The following is a 23721-nucleotide window of genomic DNA, read 5'->3' as shown; positions in this document are numbered from 1 at the left end:
AAATGTTCCCCATCCAAGTGGATATCAAGTCTGTCACTCAGTTGACATCCATGCAGGGAACCTGATAACACATCTCGGAAGTAAAACCCTGGCTTCTGGCCTCCCCTGCCTTCCACTGATATAACCCACTCCCCTCACCCCTATCCACCGCCTGTGAAGGACCAGGTAAGTTAAAATCCAACCCAACATTTCAGATGAAGGATCACTGACCCAAAAAGTTAACAGCTTGTCCTGGATACGTTTTTGTTTTAATTCCAAACTTCCAACCTCTGCTGTAGTTTGCATTTCAACTTGCATGAGCATGTGCATTATCAAAGAATTTTCTTCCATATCATTGCCTGTGATGCTTTGTAAAGTGCTTAGTTTGTCAAAGCTATCCTTTGCTGGCCATCTGTTTCAGAGATTATCCCTCTGATCACGGAATGTCAACCACAATGAGCACTGCGTCAGGCTCGCTGGAGATAAAATGGGCTCTGGGCTGACTCATACCTGGATAATTTCTCTTCCCTGGGACAAGAAACACAACTCACAGAATGGCTCAAAAAACTGTTTTAATTACTGGCTGCTCTTCAGGAATTGGCTTGGCTATCGCCTCTAAACTGGCCAAGGATGATAAAAAAAGATTTATGGGTGAGTTTCAAGCACAAAAGGTTTGTATCTCAGAGAGACAGCCACAACAATATGAACAGAAAGCAGGGAGAAGGAGGGGTACAAACCAACTTCAACCCGAACAGGAGTAGAAAGGACAGACAATGTTAGGGAATGTCATGTAATAGAGGGAAGAATAGAGAGAATGTTAGTGCAGGATGGTTGAAAATATAGACAAGATAGAAAAAGAACTAAGAAAAGGATTGGTAAGCGGGATAGAGTCAGAGAGTGTGAATTGGGGGTAAACGTGAACAAAAATAGGAGGGAGAGTACGAGCAGAGGCAAATGGGATAAAGTGAAGGGCAGGACAGAGGGAAAAGAACAGAGCTCAACCCAGGGTTTGGGAGTGAGACGTTTTGCAGGAATTGAGTGAAAACTAATGAAGATTCCATTACAACATGGAAACTATAAAGCATCTGTAGTTCTGACTGAGATTTTTTCAGATGCATTTGAAAATCTATGCTCACACCCACTAGAGTACAAAATGAAAAACAAAGTGTGATCCTGTCATTGAAGCTGATATACATTTTATGTGTCAGTGTAAGGGAATAATACAGAAGGAATGCAAATCTCTAATCTTTGGCAGTTTATATTGATGTATTAGCCCAACTGTAGACTAAAATAGTCAATTCAAGCTGCAAGCAAAGTCAGGGAATAGATTGCAGGAAATCGTTTGCATTTCTGAGACATAATAATCTTTACAAGAAGCCATCTCTCCTAATATTAAAAGTATCAAATGTACTGGTTATATTTTGGTAACTGAGTTTTTTAGAGCTTTGTCTCACGAGGAAGCTGTGACCTGTACCTGCTGTTTGTATTTGCATTATTTGTAAATTCATTTGCAGTTTATGCCACCATGCGGAATCTGGATAAGAAGCGAGATCTCATGAATACTGCCGGAAGTGCACTGGGCAAAACACTGGAGATTAAACAATTAGATGTTTGTTGTGAAAAGTCAATCCGTGACTGTATTAACAGTATTCCCAACAGGAAAGTCGATGTACTTGGTAAGCACACCTAGTCTTAAAATGATTCGGAAGTAATTTGTTAGGCCAGACGTGGAGAAAGTAAGCTCAGTATAGAATTCAAGAGGAAGTCATTAAGCTTTTAGAATGTAGAAGTTGTGAATACAGCTCTGTAGTGGATGCCTACGGTATCTCCTGGTTGCCCAGGTTTGAGCTGCGAGATCTGTTTCTGTCTCATGTAAAGCAGCAGTAGAGCCACACAACATGATGGAGGGTGTTTGCAGTGCAAAGATGGGACTCCTTGCTTATTGATCACTCCTCCCAAAACTATCATAGATGGATGCACTTATGCCAGGTAGATCGCCAAGGGCATGGTCAAGTTGATTCATCCTTCGTGTTCATTCTCTCACCTCATGCAATAGCCCAGAAAGGCAATTATAGGATTGGTAAACTCCATCTGTTGTAAAGCCATCATGATGCTTTTGGTGGTAAATGGCAGTCTCAGCCGTTGTACATTGGGCAGAATTAAACTGCAGCCACTGGAATGAGGTTGATGCTGGTGGGGGTCAGGGAGAATTAGCTGGGAGCACCATATTAGATTAGATTAGATTAGATATTAAACTCCCAGCATCAGGAAAGCTATCACCAGTAAAACAGTGCTGAATCAGCGATTAACTGTGAGTTGGACTGCCCTTTGAAACTGCCTGAAGACTGCACAAAATTCTCTGTAAGTTTGTCAACAGTCTCTTAGGTAGGGGTATTGGGAGAGGGTGTTATCCTTCATTGTCAGGCATTCAATGCTTGACTGAGGACCCAATATTGGGCCTGAATGTTCATCCCATGCCCTAGCCTCCGACTCCCACTGTCACCTCTCACTCCTGCTCCCTGTGAATCTTATCCTGCCGTCACTGACACTTCTTCAATCTTAATGCTCTGGTAGGTGCATTATCAGCAGCTGTCATGCCCCGTGCTGAGGCAGATGCTTTATGGGTTAATTCTTGCCCTTATTCGTGGGACATTCAGAATGAATTACCACAGGTTTGGAATCATTTTTAGGCCAGTCAGGTTACAAATGACAGATTTCCTTCCCAAAAAGAAATTAGTGAACCAGATGAGTTTTTACAACAATGCTAGTTTCATGGTCACTGTTACTGTTGAGGTTTTTATTCCAGATTCATGATTAAATTACATTAAAGTACCCCAGATGATGGGGTTGTGAGATTTTAAGTTCTATCTCAATGCCATTTACTGATCTTGGTTCTATCTCCCTTGATACCTATATGTAATAGAATTTAATCAATTTCAGTTTGAAAAATTTCAATTGATCAAGGCTCAGAAGCTTTTCCAGATGTCAAAAGTTCCAGGTTCCCTCTATCCTTCATGGGAAGAATTGATTTTTGACATTCACTGCCACAGGGCCTAGCTGTTATTTTAAGTTTGTCTCTCCTTGCCCTGGGTCTCCCTGTCCCCAATCCCTACAAGGGAATATTTATTCAGAAGATTAGGTCATGCAATTGCTAATTCCCTGCCTCTAAGCCTGAAGCTCTAGGTTCAAGCCCTACTTCAGGACTTGTTGATCAAGGCAGGCACATTCATAATGTGACCTCACTGTATAAACCAGCAAATCTTTTGATGTAGGCAGTAAGAATGGGAGAGATTCCTGGTTAGTTACATTCTAGACAGAATGTTGGAGTCTTGACCATCAGTATTTCTAGCTCCAGACCACAGCATGCAGGTAAAGGATGAGGAGAATTTTTTCTACCAGGAGAATGGTGAGTCTGTGGCATTCACTGCCACAGAAAGTATTTGAGGCCAAGACATTGAATGCTTTCAAGAAGGAGTTATATCAATGTTATGTGAAGGAAGTGAGAACAGGATACTGAACAGTATACTAAGTGGTGAAGCAGGCTCCAAGGGCCAATCAGCTTATTCCAGCTCCTATTTTCTTTGGCTCTATGTAAAAGTTCATCTTGCCTCAGCAATACAGATTCCCTGGGTGGACTGTATTGTGCACACATCAAATCCTCTAATCATCTTAAACCAGTCAATTGGATCGTCATTTAATCTTCTATATCTAATGTATACAAACCTAACTATTCTAACTATTATCATAATTTAATACCTTCAGCCCTCATATGTGATCAAAGTTGAATAAAATTCATCAGCTCTAATTATTTAACACCGTAGGTGTAAATTCAGCCCAGAAAATCCACTGTCACACAAACACAAGATTAGAATTTCAGAAGACATACCATAATTGCCAATCCACAGAACAGACAAAATGTTGGCTGGTAATTTCAGTAACAAGTCTCGTTTAAGTAAATTGTCAAAGATTATAAATTCTGACATCATTTAAGGAAATTGTGATAATTTGAAGAAAGGAAGGAAATGTCTAGAGCAAACAAGGCTGTACTGTGAAGTTTATAAAAAGCTCACTGAGCTTTTAACCATTGTTTGATTATTTAAACAATCTCTTCAATCAATGCATTTTGGGTGATTTAAACTACAAGGTGCAGAAAGCCCCTTTCAGTGCCAGAGAAACTGCAGCAGAGTTACAGGAGCAGAATCTTTGCAGGATTGGAAGAGATTACAAAAACCAGGAGGAGTAAAGCCACGTAGGGGATTTAGAAATAACAGCTTGAGAATTTTAAATTGCAACAATGCCTTTCTTGGATTCAGTATGATTAAAGAAACAGAGTGTGTTAGGTGGACAATGTGACAGTGGATAAGTGCTGGAGCAAGATGGCATGATCAACCATATCATAGCTGCAGAAAGAGTGTGAAGAATAGGGAGGAATAGTTTAGCTTTGCCATAGTCACATAGGATATCATTTAGGATAACAGTTGTTTCTGTGGAGAAACTCAGCCGGTCTGGCTCTTCAGACCTTTTTGAAGAAGGGTCACGAAACATTAATTTTGCTTTCTCTCCCCAGATGCTGCTAGACCTGCTGAGTTTCTGCAACAATTTCTGGTTTTGTTTTGGATTTCCAGAATTTGCCGTACTTTTTGTTTTGTTATTGTGCCACAGGTGGAAAATTGATTGGAGGAGTTTAAACATGGATTTCTGGGAAAAGTGGGAATGGATTTGGATATTGACAGCATGTTCAGGGCTTTGGGGAAGAAGGAAAAGTTGGAGATAGGGATTGCAAGGCCAAAGAGGGTGCAGAATTAGGGAAAGGACAATGAAGGCTGTTCGAAGGAGAGATGAACAGTTTATAGAGTAAAAACCATTAAACGTATTGGCTAACATGGGAACCAGGATGGGATACTGGATAGTGAGCAAATTAATTAGAGCTGGAGATGGATCCTCTTGGTACGTTGAGTTTGGAGAGGATAGCACGGAAATGCAGGAGCAAGTGGAGAAAGGTACTATTGCAGGGTTAGGACGCAAAGGATCCTTAAAGGAAGGTTGCTGTGGTGGGCAAGGGGAAGGTAAGGAGATACTGGAGGTAGCTGAGTGGAGAACCTCAGTTTTAGAGATAACAAAATCCATGCGCTCCTTGTATTTGTTTGAGATGGAAGTGGAAGAGTGAAAGGATTTAAGGCAACTGTTTGCAGCAGAGAAAGGAACCTGGAGGTGATCTTTATATTTATTCTGGGGGGCCCTGGAACTGTTGGTAGTTTAAGCAGACAAAAGCAGGACCTGAACATGTTTTATATGGTTCAGCCAGATCTGTCAGTGAATGACTAACCCAGTTGTCTGCTGTATCTGTTCAAGTTAGCCTCCTATCCTCTGCCTTGGGCTTAAAGGAGGCATGATATGGGTCGCACCTGGAGAAATATACAGGACAGGATTTTAATTTGGACGTGGATAGCAAGAGGTGAATGTGTGATGGGTTGATCAGTCACTGCATGAAGTTGTGAAGGAATTTTGGAAGTGTGGTTGTAAGCAAATTATGAGAGAGCTTTCTCCAAGACAGAAGCAAGTCGAATTGGGAGAGGAAAGTGGGATGTGGGTGGAGAATGATACAAGGAATTTCAGAGTTGACTTTATGTGCACAGATATGATTTGAGTAGAAAGGTGACATAAGATGGAAAAGTACATGGAGGGAGAGATTGCAAGAGGACAGGATGGGGATCCGGAGGAGAGCGAATCCCAAACAAAACTAATTCTCGACAGCCTAATGCTAATATCAAATTGAGTCTACTTTTTATATTAATCTTAATCCTAACTTTAAAATAAACTCATTACATATGCTAATCCTAATCACTGGTCCATGCTGCTTGGAATTAACTGGCCTCAAGGTCTATTGTAAGTTAGGGAACAATTGACTCCGTCTGAGTTACATTGCTTGTGGTGGAGTAATTCTTGTCGAGGCACTGAATGAGTTTCCTCGCTGTTTCTTACCAAACTTGTCACATTAATTGGTGCTTCAGCCCTTACCAAGTCTGATTTCCATTCTCTTTTACCATGTACTGCACATGGACCAGTTTAACACTCACTGGACTTCCTGGAATTGACTGGCATCACAGCCACGCATGCCACCTTTAAAAACCCACTGTGCACCCAGACAAGCACTGTCAGTCTGGAGCTTCGGTTTTTGACATTTGTCCTGGTCATGACAAACAGGAGCAAATCAACACTTTGCTTTCAGACTGAACCTTAGAGGTCCTACTGAACAGGCTGGTGCAATCTCACCCCAGGATCAGCAGAAGAAGGCACAATACCAGACCATGCCAGACTGGACCAAGGATGCCACCCAGATACAGCAGTTTCAGCTTTCTAGAGGAATACATAGAGCTGTGCTTGACTGACAGTTTCGGGATTCTCTGAGCAAAGTCTACTCCCCTTGTATTTCTGAGGCCTGCTGACAATCGTGGCAAGCTTCAAGCTTTGTGTCTGCACTAAATGGCATGGAACGCGGTCATAAAAGGAGCCTGGTATGTCTGGCTGAAGGAGCAAGGAGAGAAAAGGCAAGTCATTCAGGTTTCTGAGTGAGTGAGTATTAATGACAGTGAGCAAAGAGGTCAGAAACGCAGCCTGCTCCAGTCCGTGACCTGGGTGTGTGTGTCCCTGAGTGCACACTGCCCATGTTACAGCTCTGCATTGAGAGTTGCCTGTGCAACCCAAGGTGCAGCACTGAAGTGCAGGAACATCCTGTAAGTGGATCGGACCAGTACCATGATGGTTCATAGAGGTTGGCACATGTTGGACTCCAATGGTCCTTGGATATGGGATGTGTTTGGGTGGTGTCCATAGAGCATGCCTAAGATGTTGGTTCCTGGTGTCCAGCATGGAGGTTTTTTGGAGCAAGTGACACCTTAAGCCTTCCAAGAATTGCTTTGGTTGTGGGTTTACATGTTTAGATTTTCTGATGGCTAATCCGTATCTAGAGTTTGGTAGGATCACAGCCCATGTTGAATTGGACTCTTAGCAATGCATTTACTAAGCAATAATGATTATTGATTGGGAATTCACCACTGGCTATCGAGAATCTCACCACACCACTTGGGAAAAGCCTATTAGATATGGTGATATGATCTCAATGTTGAAATGGCAGCAGCAAACATCTCACCTAATAGTAACACTCATCTCATCATGGCCCACTTCACTCAGAGTCTGGTAAAACTCTGCCCATTGAGTTCATTTGCACTATCTTCAGCACCTACAAGAACCACTGAGGTCTGGACAAGATAGTGGTGTTCTTCTGCGGCAATATTTCGGAAAAGGCATTTGCAGAATCTCTCAACTTCACTCCAACATTCATCCTTGATATAACAGCCCACACCCATCTCTTGTTTAAGAGGGTGTGGTATAAAAGTGGTGAGAATTGAGCAGAATTGGAATCTAGCCCAAATTCCAGGCGGCTATGTGAACGTACCCTCCCAACACAAACTGTCTTCTGGCCAATGAGCCAAGTGTCACTCCCAGCTGTAGCAATGAAGCGTGAGCATGAGAGATTTCTGATTTAGCCTTGTATCTGTGCTGAGTTAGTTGATGTCAGCTGGAACACCTCCAAGTCTCTGCATCAAAGAGGAGGGGAGAAACATTCGGAGTTCCTATTCCTACCCATCACACCACAAATGAATGTATACAATAAAGACTGTTTTTCTGAATGTATTTTTGAATGTGGACAGAAATGGGAAAAGGACTGTTTGGAAGTCTGGGGTCAGCTCAGTGGTTAGCGCTGCTGCCTCACAGTGCCAGGAACTAGGTTTGATTCCAGACTTGGGAGACTGTCTGTGTGAAGTTTGCATATTCTCCCTGCGTCTGCTTGGGTTTCCTCTGAGTGCTGTAGTTTCCTTTCACAGTCCAAAGATGTGCAGGTTATGTGAATTGGCTGTGCTAAATTTCCCAGGGATGTACAGGTTAGATGGGTTAGCCCAGGGTTACAGGGATGGGGTGGGTCTGAATGGGATGCTGCTCCCGTTGCCTCTTTGCTTATCACTCCCCTAATGTTTTCGCTCACTGCCAACTGCCTGCCACTCCCCTAGCTAACTCACTTACCACGCCCCTCTCGTTGGCTCCTTCAATGCATTGCTCTCTGCCCTGCTCTGCACAATCCACATGATCTGAACACTTCAATGATCAAAACACGTGTCTCAGAATCACAGTGTTATTGTGATGCAGAAGGAAACTGCTCAGCCCATCAAGCCAGGACCTGATCTATTATCTAGTGCAGCTCTATGATCTATATCCCCGCACAGCATTACCACCCTCAATGTACCTTACATGTAGGGGTCAGTTAGCTCGGTTGGTTGGTCTGCAATGCAGAGCAATGCTAACTGCATCAGTTCAATTTCAGCACCAGCTGACTTTAACAAGAGTTGGCTATCCTTCTCAACACCTCTGCTCCCCAAGGCACAGTGACCCTCATATTCAACCACCATCAGTCATCTCTCTCAAGAGAATAGCTCCATGGTCTGGTAAGAATGTAGTGACTTCACCTTATCTTTAAGGTAAATCTAAGTTTTAAACAAACCGTGATTCCTGCATTGCACTCAGTTCAGTTTCTGTGTTCTTTGATGAACTCCCTGCAGTGTTGATGACAGTGGCATTACATTTGTGGGAGACTGTACTCCTTACTGTTGCAGAGGCACACGTTGAGCCATTTTAGACAGCATTTTTATATTCTGCTGAGAGAAACTCTGTGAGGAACAATATCAGAGTTAACGTTTCAGGTCTGGTGGCTCTTTCTCAGAACAAGGGAAGGGTCACCGGACCCGAAACGTTAACTGCTTTTTTTTCTTCACAGATGCTGCCAGACCTGCTGAGCTTTTCCGACAACTTCTGTTTTTGTTGCTGATTTACAGCATCCGCAGTTCTTTTGGTTTTTACACAATACTATCAGCGATGCAGAGACAGGGTTTTACACTTCCATCCTGTCTAGTTTCAAGGCAGACTCATATAAAATTCAGCAGATGGATTCCCACCACACCTACCCATTGAAATTTTAAGTGCTGTTGGGGCAGGTGAATCAGGTGAATCTATTGAAGTAAAAGTGTCATAGACTCATAGAGTCATACAGCATGGAAACAGACCCTTCGGTCCAACCAGTCCATGTCAAACATAATCCCAAACTAAACTAGTCCTTCCTGCCTGCTCCTGGCCCATATCTCTCCAAGCCTTTCCTATTCATGCACTTATTCAAATGTCTTTTAAACATTGTAACTGTGCACACATGCACCACTTTCTCAGGATGTGAGCTACCCTCTGTGTAATAAATTTGCCCCACATGCCTTTTTAAATCTCTCTCCTCTTACCTTAAAAATGTGCCCCGCCTCATCTTGAAATCCCCCATCCGAGGCAAAAGACACCTATTGATGACTCTATGTATACCCCTCATGATGTTATAAATCTCGATAAGGTCAGCTTGCAACCTCCCTCATTCCAGTGAAAAAAGTCCCAGCCTATCTTTATCACTCAAACTTTCCATACCCAGCAACATCCTGGTAAATCTCTTCTAAACTCTCTAACTTAATGTGTTTTAGGCTAGAATTTGTGCTCAGTCTCTGCAGTGGGGCTTGAACACATAGCTTTATGAGTCAAGAGATGAATGTACTACCACTGAGCCACAGTTGATTAACGGGTCAAAGCAGAAAGTTGCATGCAAAATACATAGATATATGCAATTTAAATGGTATTTAAGTTACAAGGGGTCTTGTGGTACAATGGTAGTGTCACTGTGTTCAAACCCTGTGTCATGGCTTGTCTAAACAAGGTGATTTTAAAAGTGTAATGGTTGCATGAAAAATAAACAGTTTAAAAGTAAACTTGTTGAAGTATTTTTGTAGAAGGGATAGAAAGGCAGACTGCATGAGGTTAGAGCACACCATCCCGCAAGAATTAGTTTGTATTATTCTTAAAATGAAGGGGCTTACAATTGAGTGAAGATGAAAATTTATTAATGCTGATTTAACAAGGACATTTAAGTTTTGCAAATGTATGAATGTACACGTATTTACATTAATTTAATAATAAATCAGCTTTGCTTGGTTAAAACCAAAAACTGAGTACAAACTTGTGATTGTATAATTCTGTGTGCATTATCTCTTCCAGTTAGCAATGCTGGAATGGGGATGATTGGACCGATTGAGTGCCAGAGCTTGGAGGAGATGAAGTATGTTATGGACACCAACTTCTTTGGACTTGTTAGACTCCTTAAAGAAATCCTGCCAGATATGAAGAGGAGGAAGAAGGGTCACATTGTGGTTATTAGTAGTGTGATGGGAATTCAGGGTATGGTTTGCAATATAATCACTTAACTAACAGACACGTTGAGATCAAATTCTTCATTGTCCATGTTTTATTTAATTTAACCTGTGAATTAATTTCTCTTTCTTGAGTGGTGTCATTTTTCACAAGAAATTTCAGTTGTTTGGCTATTTTCTTTTTGCAGGTATTTTGTTCAATGATATCTATGCAGCCTCAAAATTTGCAGTGGAAGGATTTTGTGAAAGTTTAGCAATTCAGGCGATAAAATTCAAGTTGAAGTAGGTACCAACTTTGCCAACTTTGAGAAAAGAAAGCTTTGAGTTAATTAATAGTCAGTTGTTACATTTTTATATGTGTGGAACTGATTTAAATGATCTGCTGCAAAACTTATTCAAATTACTACATTATATCAGGCAGTGTATGAATTTGGTGATTACATTGACAAAATTAATAATTTATGTTTCCTATTATTAAATAGTTTTTATAATAGCTGTGGTGCCATTTCATCTGTCAGTTATATATTATCTATGAAAATCCTTAGCCACATTTTGCCAACATGAATGTAAATCACTGATATTAGCTCCGGATCCAAATTTCTGTTGGCCGTATTTACCAGACTAGACACATATTGATTGCTTACAAGGGAAGTAAGTTTGGTGTTGGGGTGGATGGAGGTGCCGCAGAAGAGAGTAGAACAGAAACCATTGCCCCTTTGTCTACTTTTGAACACCATTTATGGTAAACATCTAAGAATACATTACCCCTTGTATGATCAGCTTCTTCTATGGAATATCCCATCTTGCATCGTAACATTTCAGAATCTATGCTCTGACCAGGGAAGATAACTGGACTCATATCTTCTCAACAGTGAGTTGAACGCTGACCTTTTCTCCCAATTAAATTGCTAGGAAAACAATTAGACATGGGATCCAACGGACAACGTCATGTTTGGGACAAACAGAAGCTCCATCTGCCATCAAAACCATTTCTGAACTCAATAGAACTCTGATGGCCAACCATTACAGAGTGACATGTTAAGTTATTAAAAAGGCACAATAACTTGCATAATGTTTACTTGTTATTTGCTCGAAATTTCCCAAATTGTATTGGAAACAGCAAGGTGATATTTCTATGCACAAGTGCAAAACCAGCATTCCAGAATGCCCACTCATTCCAATAAAATGTACCTAATTTCCATTTTCATCAGATTCCACAATGGGCTGCAGAATTGGAATGGCAAAATTTGATCCCCTGTGAAATTCCTCCTCAGCTCCGTTCTACAGGGTCATTCCTTCACTCTATGCCGTCAGGTCTTAGTCTCCCCAACTAGTGGAAATATCTCCTCGTCTACTCAATCCAGGTTTCTCAGTATTCTGTACGTTTCAATCAGAACCTCTAAATAGGCCAAGAAACATCAAGCACTCCTCATATAACAAACCCTTCATACTAGGATCATTCTTATAAACCTCTTCTGGACACCATCCAACACCAGCACATCCATCCTTCGATAGGGGGCCCAAAACTGCTCATTCCTGCTGAAAGTGCAACACCAGAGTGTTCCATATTTTTGACATTTTCCCTCATGGATTGTTCAAAATAAATGCCTCTTGTTAACCTGTATAAAGTTATGTTCCAAGTCTATGATTCTATGGATAGAATCTTCTGCTGGAAGAAGGGTATTAAATTTAATTGGATGGCGCCATACCTGAAAATTGTGGACAGCATGGCCCATAGTCTACCATCCCACCCCTCCCACCTCGATACCTCTCCCCTGCCAGTTGGTTCCTCAATCAAAGACTGTCTGTTCCTGTTTGAAGGATTGGTCATCAAGAATGGAGAGGATGCTGAGAACCAACATTCCCAACTCACCACTCTGCCCATCAAGCCTTGCTGGCAAACCCTCAGCTTCCTTTGCCTGTGACCCAACCCTGTGAACCCCTACCCTGTGTTACTCACCTTTGCCTTGCGTCATCCTGGGAATCCAGGGTGTGTGTTGACTGCAGCAGCCACAGTCAAAATAATAATGACAGCAAAATGATTGAAGAGAAAAAGATACTCTGACCATGTGGAAGCCACTACTGGCTGTCTAAGAAATAATTAATTATCAGGAGTTCATCAGTGACTTCTCCTCTTTTAATCTGACAGCATCACTCTGATCGAGCCTGGCCCCGTAATCACTGAATTCGAAAAAAAGGTTTATGAAGAAGGACTGAAGGTGGATCTGTCTGCAGCAGACCAGGAAACGAGAGATATGTTTACAAACATTTACCTGCGTAACTACAAGGACATATTTGTAAGCTTGGGACAAACTGCTGATGATGTGGCTGAGGTATGAGAAATTAAACAAAAAGCTACACCATATAAATCAATAAGAAGTGAAATTATTTGACTGGAACTATGCTTGAAAGGAATAAAATCAATGTTTTCTTTTCTTATGATTTCAAACAGAAACTTAACATGTCCTTGACTTTGAGCCTTGAACATAGAACATTACAGTGCAGTACAGGCCCTTCAGCCCTCAATGTTGCGCAGGCCTGTGAAACCAATCCGAAGCCCATTTAACCTACACTATTCCATTATAATCCATATGTTTATCCAATGACTATTTAAATGCCTTAAAGTTGGCGAGTCTACTACTGCAGGAAGGGCATTCCACGCCCTTACTACTCTCTGAGTAAAGAACCTATCTCTGACATCTGTCTTATATCTATCACCCCTCAATTTAAAGCTATGTCCCTCGTGCTAGCCATCACCATCTGAGGAAAAAGGCTCTCACTGTCCATCCTAGCCAATCGTCTGATCATCTTGTATGTCTCTATTAAGTCACCTCTTAACCTTCTTCTCTCTAATGAAAACAGCCTCAAGTCCCTCAGCCTTTCCTCATAAGACCTTCCCTCCATACCAGGCAACATCCTGGTAAAGCTCCTCTGCACCCTTTCCAATGCTTCCACATTCTTCCTATAATGTGGTGACCAGAACAGTATGTAATAGTATAAATGTGGCCACACCAGAGTTTTGTACAGCTGCAACATGACCTCATGGCTCCGAAAATCAATCCCTCTACCAATAAAACCTAACACACCGTACACCTTCTTAACAACCCTATCGACCTGGGTGGCAACTTTCAGGGATCTATGCACATGGACACTGTGATCTCTCTGCTTAGCCACACCACCAAGAATCTCACCATTAGCCTAGTACTCTGTATTCCTGTTACTCCTTCCAAAGTTACTCACCTTACACTTATCTGCATTAAACTCCATTTGCCACCTCTCAGCCCAGCTCTGCAGTTTATCTATGTCCCTCTGTAACCTGCAACATCCTTCCTCACTATCCACAACTCCACCAACTTTAGTGTCATCCACAAATTTACTAACCCTTCCTTCTACACCCTCATCCAGATCATTTATAAAAATGACAATAGCAGTGGTCCCAAAACAGATCCTTGCAGTACACCACTAGTAACTGAACTCCAGGATGTACATTTTGCATCGACCACCACCCTCTGCCTTCTTACAGCTAGCCAATTTCTGATCCAAACCGCTAATCACCCTCAATCCCATGCCTCCGAATTTTCTACAATAGCCTACTGTGGGGAGTTTGACAACGTTTTAGCTCATGTCTTTTGTTATTTGTTCGCTCAGGGGAAAGACTATCTCGAATCACCCTTGGAAAGGTGGTGGTGAGCTGTCTTCTTAAGCTACTGGAGTCCATGTAATGTAGTTACTGACCCAATGACACTGAAGATACAGTGACACATTTCCAAGTCAAGATGGTGTATAACAGGGAAAATGGATATCATAGTTTTCCCAACAATAACTGAAAGCAGTAGTTGTGTATTCCAACCATTTCTACAGGTTTTTTAGAGCACTAATAGATCCTGCTTTTAATTGCCCTCCCTGTACACTCAAAGTACCTGCGAAGGAGCAGTCAAAATAGGATGAGTGACTTACTTGCATCTCTCCCTCTTCATCTGCCTGACTGCAATTCTAAACTGTAGGTATCAAAGACTGATCCCGGCAGCTTGTATTTATACATGTGCCAGTACTGGAACTAGATCTCCAAATTTAATCTGAAATTGGACTAGGGGCAGCAGAGCTGTGTCAAAGCTGCTCGGCACAGAAATCAGAGGATGTTCAGAAAAGTTAAATATTCCTTAAGTATCCTTCAAGGACCATAACAGCAGGGGAATCCTCTTTAGTGCCCTCAAATAACATCAATTCATATAATTTCTAAATGGTTTTGTCTTTCCTTTTATTGTACAGCACACCAAGAGGATCATTATCTCAGACAATCCGCCATTTCGTCATCAGACAAACACCCTTTACACTCCAATGACAACTCTGAAGTATGCCGATCCAAATGGAGATCTCCCCATTGACACCTTCTACAAAATGGTTTTCCACCATGATAAAGTTTTCCACGCGAGTCTCAATTTTATTAAATTGTTGAGATGGAGAAGCAAAAAGAGTTTTAACTTAGGAAAAACAAATACTAAGGAATAGTCTTTATCTACCCTGACTATGAAATGGCTAGAAATCACTTGTTAAAAATGAAAGCCGTTACTTCTATTCATTAGCTGGGCTTCATGTTATAATTTACCATTTTCTCATGTATCTCATGTATCATTAAGACCAGGTTGGGGAAGCTGGAGCTATTCTCCTTACAGAAAAGTAACTTGAGGGAGATATAATACTGCGATACGTTTAGATAATGTAGAGAGAGTTAAGCTGTTCCCATTAACTAAACCTTGTCCCATGGTAGCATAATTGTATTACAATTAACTTCAGTGACGGAAACTAACACTGCAGAGAATATTTGTCAATTGTGGCTATTTTCTGTCGGTTCTAGTAATAATTCAATCATACAGATGGAGGCTATAAAGAAAATTTGAATCAAAAGCAGAAATTGCCAGAGAAACTCAGCAGGCATGGCAGTACCTGTGGAAAGAAAACAAAGTTAATATTTTGAGTCTTGTGACTGTTCTTCAGATTTGATTGGGTTTGACTTGGTTTGATTCAGTATTCACATGTACCAAGCACATGCTAACCAGATAAATCATACCTTACATAAGCACGTCAGGGTATATAAAACCAAATGCAGAACGTAGTGTTATCGCTACAGAGAAAGATTAGCTCTGACGAATGAGAGGTCCATTCATAAGATGGCAGCTAGAGAAAAGTGGTATTTATCTTGTCAACAGAGGTGTAGGGGCAAATGAATGAGCAAATAGGTGGAGCTCAGAGTGAGAGGACATAGTTAGGCAGACAAAGGTTGATTGTAAGGCAGGGAAAAAGCTAGATAGAGATAATGGTGGATTATGATTGGTGAAAATAGCTTCATTGACAGTGCTGTAAGCAACCATGTCATGACAGGACCTGGCTGTGGGCATGGGCAAAACACATGGAAGGAGGTGTTCAGGCCCAAATAGAAATTGATTCTGAGTCCTGAGGTGAGAACTTGAGGATTGCCTGGCTCTTTTGTCATTTTAAATGCTGACTGATAGATTTTAATTCTCAGACACTGTGTGACAGCATTATTGTGGCAGTGATACAATATTCATTATATATCAAAACTAAACAGCTTTCGCGGAAAAAAAAATTGTTTCCAAAAAAGCAATGTTCCTGCTGCCCTAGAGATAGTAAGAACGGCAGATGCTGGAGAATCTGAGATAACAAGGTGTAGAGCTGGATGAACACAGCAGGCCAAGCAGCATCAGAGGAGCAGGAAGGCTGACATTTCGGGCCTAGAAAGAAGGGTCTAGGCCCGAAACGTCAGCCTTCCTGCTCCTCTGATGCTGCTTGGCCTGCTGTGTTCATCCAGCTCTACACCTTGTTATGTCTTCCTGCTGTCCTATTTAACTTACACAACAAACGTGACTAATTATCACAGAGTCACGGTGTCATTGTCCTGGCAGGGTAGAATTGTAGCCATATTCTTTGTCATCTGGTTGTCTTGAAATGAATAGCACAAATTGTAACATTGTTGCTTTAGAGAAAGCTTACTCTGTCAATGTGGGCTCTTTATGGCTAATCATGTGCAACACCCATTATGGAATGTTACTACAGCTGAGAGGAGTGAAAATCTATTTGTGTTGGCTGCAACGGAACTGAATACTACAGGCAAATGGCTTTGCAGCCCAGAATTCCAAAACATAAAGCAAGCTAAATTATGTCAACCCTAAAAGTGTTTTTTATATTCTCTCTCAGGATGTGCACATCCCTGACTAGACCAGCATTTATTCCTCGTGCCTAATTGCCCTTGACAAGGCAATGATTGTTAAACCCCAAAGGCTAAACTGTTCATTGAACAGAATGCAGGAATGTACATTTTTTTCGTCAGCTTTAGTCTAATAAAAATATCACAAAAATTCCAACCCACTGCTTACTTGTTTTCCACATAGCTATACACCCAATTGTCCCCAAATTAACATAAAACCATTGCCTGTTCCCTAATTCCATTTGGTCTGACACCTCCCAACCAGACTCCACTTACTCCACTCTAATTATAAACTACCTTACTGAACTGTTGCAGTCCTTGAGATGGAGGAATACCCAGTGCTCTTAGGAAGGGAGTGCCAGGACTTTGACTCAGCAACAGTGAAGGAATGATGATATTATTCCAAGTCAGGTTTAGTGTGTAAATGTCTTCCCAGGTATCTGCTCCCCACGTCATTCCAGATGGTTTAGAAGGTGCTGTAGATGGAAACTTGTGTTACCGTCTTCATAATCTGTCAAATTAATAAATTAAAAATGATTTTCTCCTTCTTCATTTTGTAAAATCAATCGTGTCAGCGTCTGATGTTCTATAACTCTCATGCAGCATCTTAACACAAAGTCAGAACAGTTATGATTGTATCACCCCCACCACAATGGCTCAGAGGTTAGCACTGCTGCCTCACAGCGCCATGGGCCAGGGTTCAATTCCACCCTCGGGTGACTTGTCTGTGTGGAGTTTGCACATTCTCCCCTTCTCTGTGTGGGTTTCGGCTGGGTGCTCTGGTTTCCTCCCAAAGATTAGATTAGATTAGATTCCCTACAGTGTGGAAACAGGCCCTTCGGCCCAACAAGTCCACACCGCCCCTTGAAGCATCCCACCCAGACCCATCCCCCTACAACCCACACACCCCAAAACTACCAGCAACTTAGCATGGCCAATCCACCTGGCCTGCAAATCTTTGAACTGTGGGAGGAAACCCACGTAGACACAGGGAGAATGTGCAAACTCCACACAGACAGTCGCCGGAGGTTGGAATCAAACCCGGGTCCCTGGTGCTTTGAGGCTGCAGTGCTAACCACTGAGCCACCGTGCCGAACCGATGTACAAGTGGATTGGTCATGCTAAATTATCTGTAGTGCTCAGAGGTCTATACGATAGCCATGGAAAGTGTAGCGTTACGGGGATGGGTCTGGGTGGGATGCTGTTTGGAGGGGTGGTGTGGACTTGTTGGGCTGAATGGCCTGTTTCCACGCTGTAGGGATTCTACGATTCATACACCCTCTACACTGTCACTTATGAGGGGGTTATGCTGGGATAGTGCCCTGTCTCCAGATTCAGCTCGATCTGCTACCACCCCACTGTTTATGTCCCTGCACTGCATGCCAGTAATGGCCTCAGAAATATTCATACACCAGGGAATGAGAATGTCATGTGGATCCTGATGTTATTTTCATGAGTCATGTGTATGTCCAACGATGCCTGGAAAATCTGCTGTGGATCAGAAGCTCAGCTGGAAAAATGTATTAAGAAGTATTTTAGGAGGCCTTCTTGTGAGTAGTCCTTCTCATCTGGAACTGATAAAGAATCCTTGACTTTCCTCCATTTTCTCTTTCTTTTCTTGTGGTGGAATGGTGGCTCTGTGGTTAGCATCGCTGTCTTCCAGTGCCAGGCACCTGGATTCGATTCCATCCTCAGGCAACTGTCTTTTTTGGAGTTTGCACAATCTCCTCTCCCCACGTGTGCTTGGGTTTCCCCCCACCGTCCAGAGATGTGCAGGTTAGGTGGATTGGCCATGCTAAATTGTCCATAGTGCGCAGGCTAGGTGGCTTAGCCATGGGAAATATGGGGTTACAGGGTTAAAGCAGGGGTTTTGATATGGGTGGGATGCTTTCTGGAGGGTTGGTGTGGACTCGATGGGCTGAATAGCCTGTTTCCACACTGTAGGGATTTCATGATTCCTGTGACAGCACTGCCCGTGTCATGTCTTCTGGGCTGCCTTCCTATGCCTGAAAGCAACATCTGTATTTCTTGTAAACATCATAAAACTTTTGGTGAGGAACTAAACCAGTGCCTTGCCCTTCCGTAGATTTTTTAAGGTTTCCACTCCCATTCGTTTTTGTCTTTTGTTGACAGCTGCTGACTCACAAGGATTAATCATTCTTGATTGAATCAAGCTTGAGACCTGATTAGCAAGGAATCCTGATTGGTTTTTCAAATTTGTGGTTGCTCAGTTGTGAGCTTGACCTTACGTCTTTCGGACAGACACACTTCTAGTAAAGGTTACTACATCATGATCAGGAATCGTTAGTTGATTTTGGTTCTTAAGCTTGCAGACACGAAGCAGAACTTTGAATCAAGTAGGATCTAAAGGTTTGAAAATCCCAAACCTGAGCCCAACCCACTTGAAACGTGCCCATCCTAACTTTGGCAGAGATGGAATGGGGCTTGTGCGGGCAAGTTGATCCTAAGAAGCATGAAGGTCCTTTAAATAGAGTAATCAAGTTGATTGCCTCTAGTTTTCTTTTTGATTTAAATTCAAACCAGCAAATGGGGTCAAGAATGATGTGTTGTCACAGCCTTGCTGGTGGCCTGGAGCAAGAACCAGTGACCCAACTCCCCTGTGGTGATCAAGCAACATACACACCATCCTCCAAGATCAGGTATCATTGCAAACGAGAAACAAAGAACTGTGGATGCTGGACATTGGAAACACAAACAGAAATAGCTGGAAAAACTCAGCAGGTCTGGCAGAACCTGTGGAAAGAAAGCATGGCTAACGTTTTGGGCCCAGTGACCTTTCTCCAGACTGCCATGTAGCAGAGAAATGGCTGGTAGATATGCTGAAGATGGGTTTCGGGAGGAAGTAATTAAGAGGTGGAGATGGAATACAGAGAGAGAGTGAACAGTGATCGGGCAGGTAAAGGGATGAGTAAAGTTCAGCCTGGGAGGTGAACAAGAAAAATGTTTAGAATGGTAATCCTATTGGAGAGAGGGGCAGAGCTCCTTCAATGTCATTCATAGTATTATTGAATCTATATCAACCTGCAAGCATCTCTGCAACTGCCATCGTCAGCCTTTACCACAAACCATTCCCTAGGCCACTGAACCTACAAGCCACTCTGTACACACCCTATCCCTCACGGTCTCTTTCTGGCTTCTGTGCAGCAGTAAAACCATGGGGTCCTCAGGCAGCACCTCTGCTCCTCTTCTGAAAGTGAGGCCAGCTCGCCAACCTGGTGAGCTTTCCAATAAGGAGTATGTGGAAGAAAAGTCACATACTCTGTTCAGGAACCTGAACTCTTTCCCCCAACTCTGCCATACCCTTACCAATAACTCAAACCTCTGCCAACTCTCAGTAAATATCAGAGACACTGAGATCAGTTCTTGACCAGTAACATGCCATGATTGAGATCCCGAAGCTCACATTAACCACGTTGCCTGCTTGACTCAGCTACTTGATGAAAAGCTCTGAGTCATCAGAAGAGTCTTGTGATATGCATATTAGAACTAAAAGATTACAATGCCCTGTCTTAATACTTTCCTCAGCCAAAACACATCACTACTGGAAGCCAGTGTCAACTAAAAGGCTCTTTCTCCCCAAACTAATCATGTCCTCAAACCTCTTTTCTATCCCCAATCTTGCAACACCAAATGCTAACATTTCATGGATATCCTTGGCGCTCAGACTAAATTATCTTGGTGATGCCCCTGTCACACTTTCCCTTTCCTCTCTTTCTTGCTTCCAACTTCTCTCCAGATCCTAGCTATATTCTACCTTCGTTGCAGTTTCTTCCATATTTCTCCCACTGCGGTGCTTTTTCCAAGGATCCCTTCAGCTCCCTATGTTAGCAAGAAAAGGATCAACAAAATTCATTATATTTGATCAGCAGCCTTCTTCACCCAGTCAGTGGCCTGGTCCATCCATGTCAGAATGATGGTTAAGAAAGCATACCAACGTCTCTACTTCATCAGAAGGCTAAAGAAATGCTAGAAGTCCACAACGACTCCTTCCAATTTTTATAGACATGCCAAAGGAAGCATATCATCTGGATGCATCACAGCTTCGTATGGCAATTGCTCTGCCCAAGACCACAAGAAATTACAGAGTTGTGAATGCAGTTCAGTCCATCATGAAAACCAGCTTTCCTTCCATTGACTCTGTCTACACTTGCTGCTGCTTCGGGAAAGCGGCCAGCACGATCAAAGGCACCTCCCACCCCAGTTATACACTGTTCCATCCGGCAGAAGATCCAAAGGTTTGAAAACACACACCAACAGATTTAAGAACAGCTTCTTCCCTGCTGTTATCAGGCTTATGAACAGACCTGTAGTATATTAGAGTTGATCTTTCTCTGTAGCTGTAACTGTAGCTGTACATTTTGCATTCTGTTCTATTACCCTTGTGCACTTATGTAAGATATGCTTTGTCTGGATAGCACATAAAACAAGACTTTTCACTGTAGCTTGGCACATGAGACAATAGTAAATTAAATCAAATCAAAAATCAGTAGAAAATTTGACAAGAAATAATGGGAAAACTGAATGAATCAGTCACTGGGCAATCCTGCTCTGATTTGCCCCTGTGAATGAGGTTTAATCTTTCCTTCCTTCAAAACAAAGAGAGAAAGACTTCGAGGTATCGTCTCAAAACCAAAATAAACTGCTGGAAATCTGGAGTAAAAACAAAATATGTTGGAAAAACTCAACTGATCAACACTAATGGCACGAGAAACCAAATTAACATTGTAGTTCAATGACCTTTCTTCAGGTCTGAAATATTGGATGCAATCTTACATTCCCACAATGGTGGGTTTGAAGTTGGGGGTCTTGACTCAAATCCAATTTTCAGGGAGTGGTGGAAAATTCAAGTATCTGTGCCCTGTCCGCACCATACACCACCCCCCGCCCCACCGACTTTCTTGGGCCTGTTATAACTCTTAAGTGGCTAATTAATGAAATCCTATGCCAGGCATGTAACCTGGCAGCTATTACTGGGTACGTTGGTGCTAGATAAGGAAAGGGGATGTCCTTTGTGACCTGCAGAGGCAACCCTTCCACCATTTAACTTTCCCTCTCAAATCAGGTCTCGACTTTCCTCAGCCATCTCACAGTGCCTGTCAGCAAATCTACTGCAATCTATTGTAATCCTGACATTGGCCACCACTCTAACTTGGTGCTGTTCAGATTGTGTAGACTGCTAGTTGGCTCATGGGATTGCTTGGCAGTGGCAATGTTCTTAGCCCATTAATCCCTTTCTAAGTGTTAAACAGTTGTGAAAAGCTTTTGTGGTGTCCCTACCTCTAGACCAGGAGGCTTGGGTTCAAACTCCACCTGCTCTAGAAGAGTCACTGCACACAGCCGGGCTTCACAGAGTCAGGGACCTGGGTTTGATTCTAGCCTCGGGTGACTGCCTGTGTGGAATTTACACATGGTCCCTGTGTTTCTGGGGTTTCCTCCGGGTGCTCCAGTTTTCTCCCACAGTCCAAAGATGCGCAGGTGAGGTGGATCGTCCATGCTAAATTGCCTGTAGTTTTCAGGGATGTGCAGGCTAGGTGGATTAGCCATGGGAAATGCAGGGTTACAGCGATATGTTAGGGGAATGGGTCTGGGTGAGATGCAGTTTCAAAGATTGCTGTGGACTTGATGGGCTGAATGGCCTGCTTCCACACTGTAGAGATCCTTTTCTATATGACCTAAATCTATGTGCCCCAGCTGACCTTTACCCACTCCATTGTCTGCCTAACTGATTCTTTCTCTTTGGGCTCTATCTCTACCTCTTATCTTCTCCTACCCCCTCCCCTATCCCATCTTCTGCAGAAATACCAACCTTTTCCTAGCTGCCATCAGTTCTGAAGAAGGGTCAGTGGACCCAGAATATTAACACTGCTTTCTCTCCACAGATGATGTCACATCTCCTGTGTTTTTCCAGCAATTTCTGTTTTTATTTCGGATTTCCAGCATCTGCAGTTCTTTTGATTTTTTTAGAGTATAACTTAAATGGCTGTGGGCCTATCAGTAAGGTAGGAAGCTTGGTAAGTAGAGATGTGTTCTTCATCAAACCTTTGGTGTCAGAATGTGTCCCCAGTCCATTAACTTGATTTCTTTGTCCTATGGGTGCTGTCAGTAAATTTCCTTTTGTAACCAGATCTGTGTTTGCTGCTTTCTGTTCCAGATAATATTTATTTCAATTTAATTTACAATATTACAGAGATAGTAGGAACTGCAGGTGCTAGAGAATCTGAGATAAAACGGTGTGAAGCTGGATGAACACAGCAGGCCAAGCAGCATCAGAGGAGCAGGAAGGCTGATGTTTCGGGTCGAGATCCTTCTCCAGAAAATTTACAATGTGTTGTTTTCCCCAAGTGTCAGATAAAATGTCCCAGAAATCCCCACAAAGGAAGCACATTTCAGTAAAGTTAATCCAAGTTATTCGTTGTCAGTTGATGTATGCCCAGCTCCTCAACAGTCCATAGGCTGACAAATGCATAGTATAGCTGACTTATAATGCTCAGAAGGAAGAGGGAGATAGAGATTTGATTTTAAATAACACCTTTCACAACCTTGGAACAGCACCTCCCAGAATGTAATAGTCTCGCAGTCTGAATTTACCAAGTGTAAAGGAATACTAATATATTACTGAGGATGATGCATGGCAGCAATCTCTAGACAGATGGTTACTATTCCGAGATAATGGGAACTGCAGATGCTGGAGAATCCAAGATAACAAAGTGTGGAGCTGGATGAACACAGCAGGCCAAGCAGCATCTCAGGAGCACAAAAGCTGATGTTTCGGGCCTAGACCCTTCATCAGAAAAGGGGGATGGGGAGAGGCTTCAGAAATAAATAGGGAGCATCAGAAAAGGAGGATGGGGATGAAGGGTCTAGGCCCGAAACGTCAGCTTTTGAGGTCCTAAGATGCTGCTTGGCCTGCTGTGTTCATCCAGCTCCACACTTTGTTATCTTGGATTCTCCAGCATCTGCAGTTCCCATTATCTCTGATCACAATTTTAACTTCACTGCAAAGCCTCTTCCAGGATGCCTAACCTGAAACAGTTACCCTCGTCCCTCCGGACCAACCTCAGGGGATCTCTCTCCCACTGCAACTCTCTTGTACCTATCTTCTCCTCTATCCATCTTCAGTCCGCCTCTCTCTCTCTCCCTATTTATTTCAGAACCCTCTCCCAATCCCCCTTTTCTGATGAAGGGTCTAGGCCTGAAATGTCAGCTTTTGTG

General features: G+C 42.6%; 1 protein-coding gene across 1 annotated transcript; it reads left to right on the top strand.

Moving 5' to 3' along the window:
- Positions 1-405: 405 nt before the first annotated feature.
- Positions 406-15991, top strand: zgc:109982 (uncharacterized protein LOC553564 homolog). The gene is made up of 6 exons (XM_048540066.2): positions 406-630; positions 1494-1655; positions 10114-10293; positions 10454-10547; positions 12415-12598; positions 14535-15991. The coding sequence occupies exons 1-6, from the start codon at positions 534-536 to the stop codon at positions 14772-14774; spliced, it is 957 nt and encodes a 318-aa protein (XP_048396023.1). The 5' UTR covers positions 406-533; the 3' UTR covers positions 14775-15991.
- Positions 15992-23721: the final 7730 nt, after the last annotated feature.

This window comes from Stegostoma tigrinum, chromosome 8 (assembly GCF_030684315.1).
Source record: "Stegostoma tigrinum isolate sSteTig4 chromosome 8, sSteTig4.hap1, whole genome shotgun sequence".
In the NCBI taxonomy this organism is placed as follows: Eukaryota; Metazoa; Chordata; class Chondrichthyes; order Orectolobiformes; family Stegostomatidae; genus Stegostoma; species Stegostoma tigrinum.
Note: the sequence above shows the minus strand (reverse complement) of the source record. Positions and strands in the feature narration are given on the sequence as shown.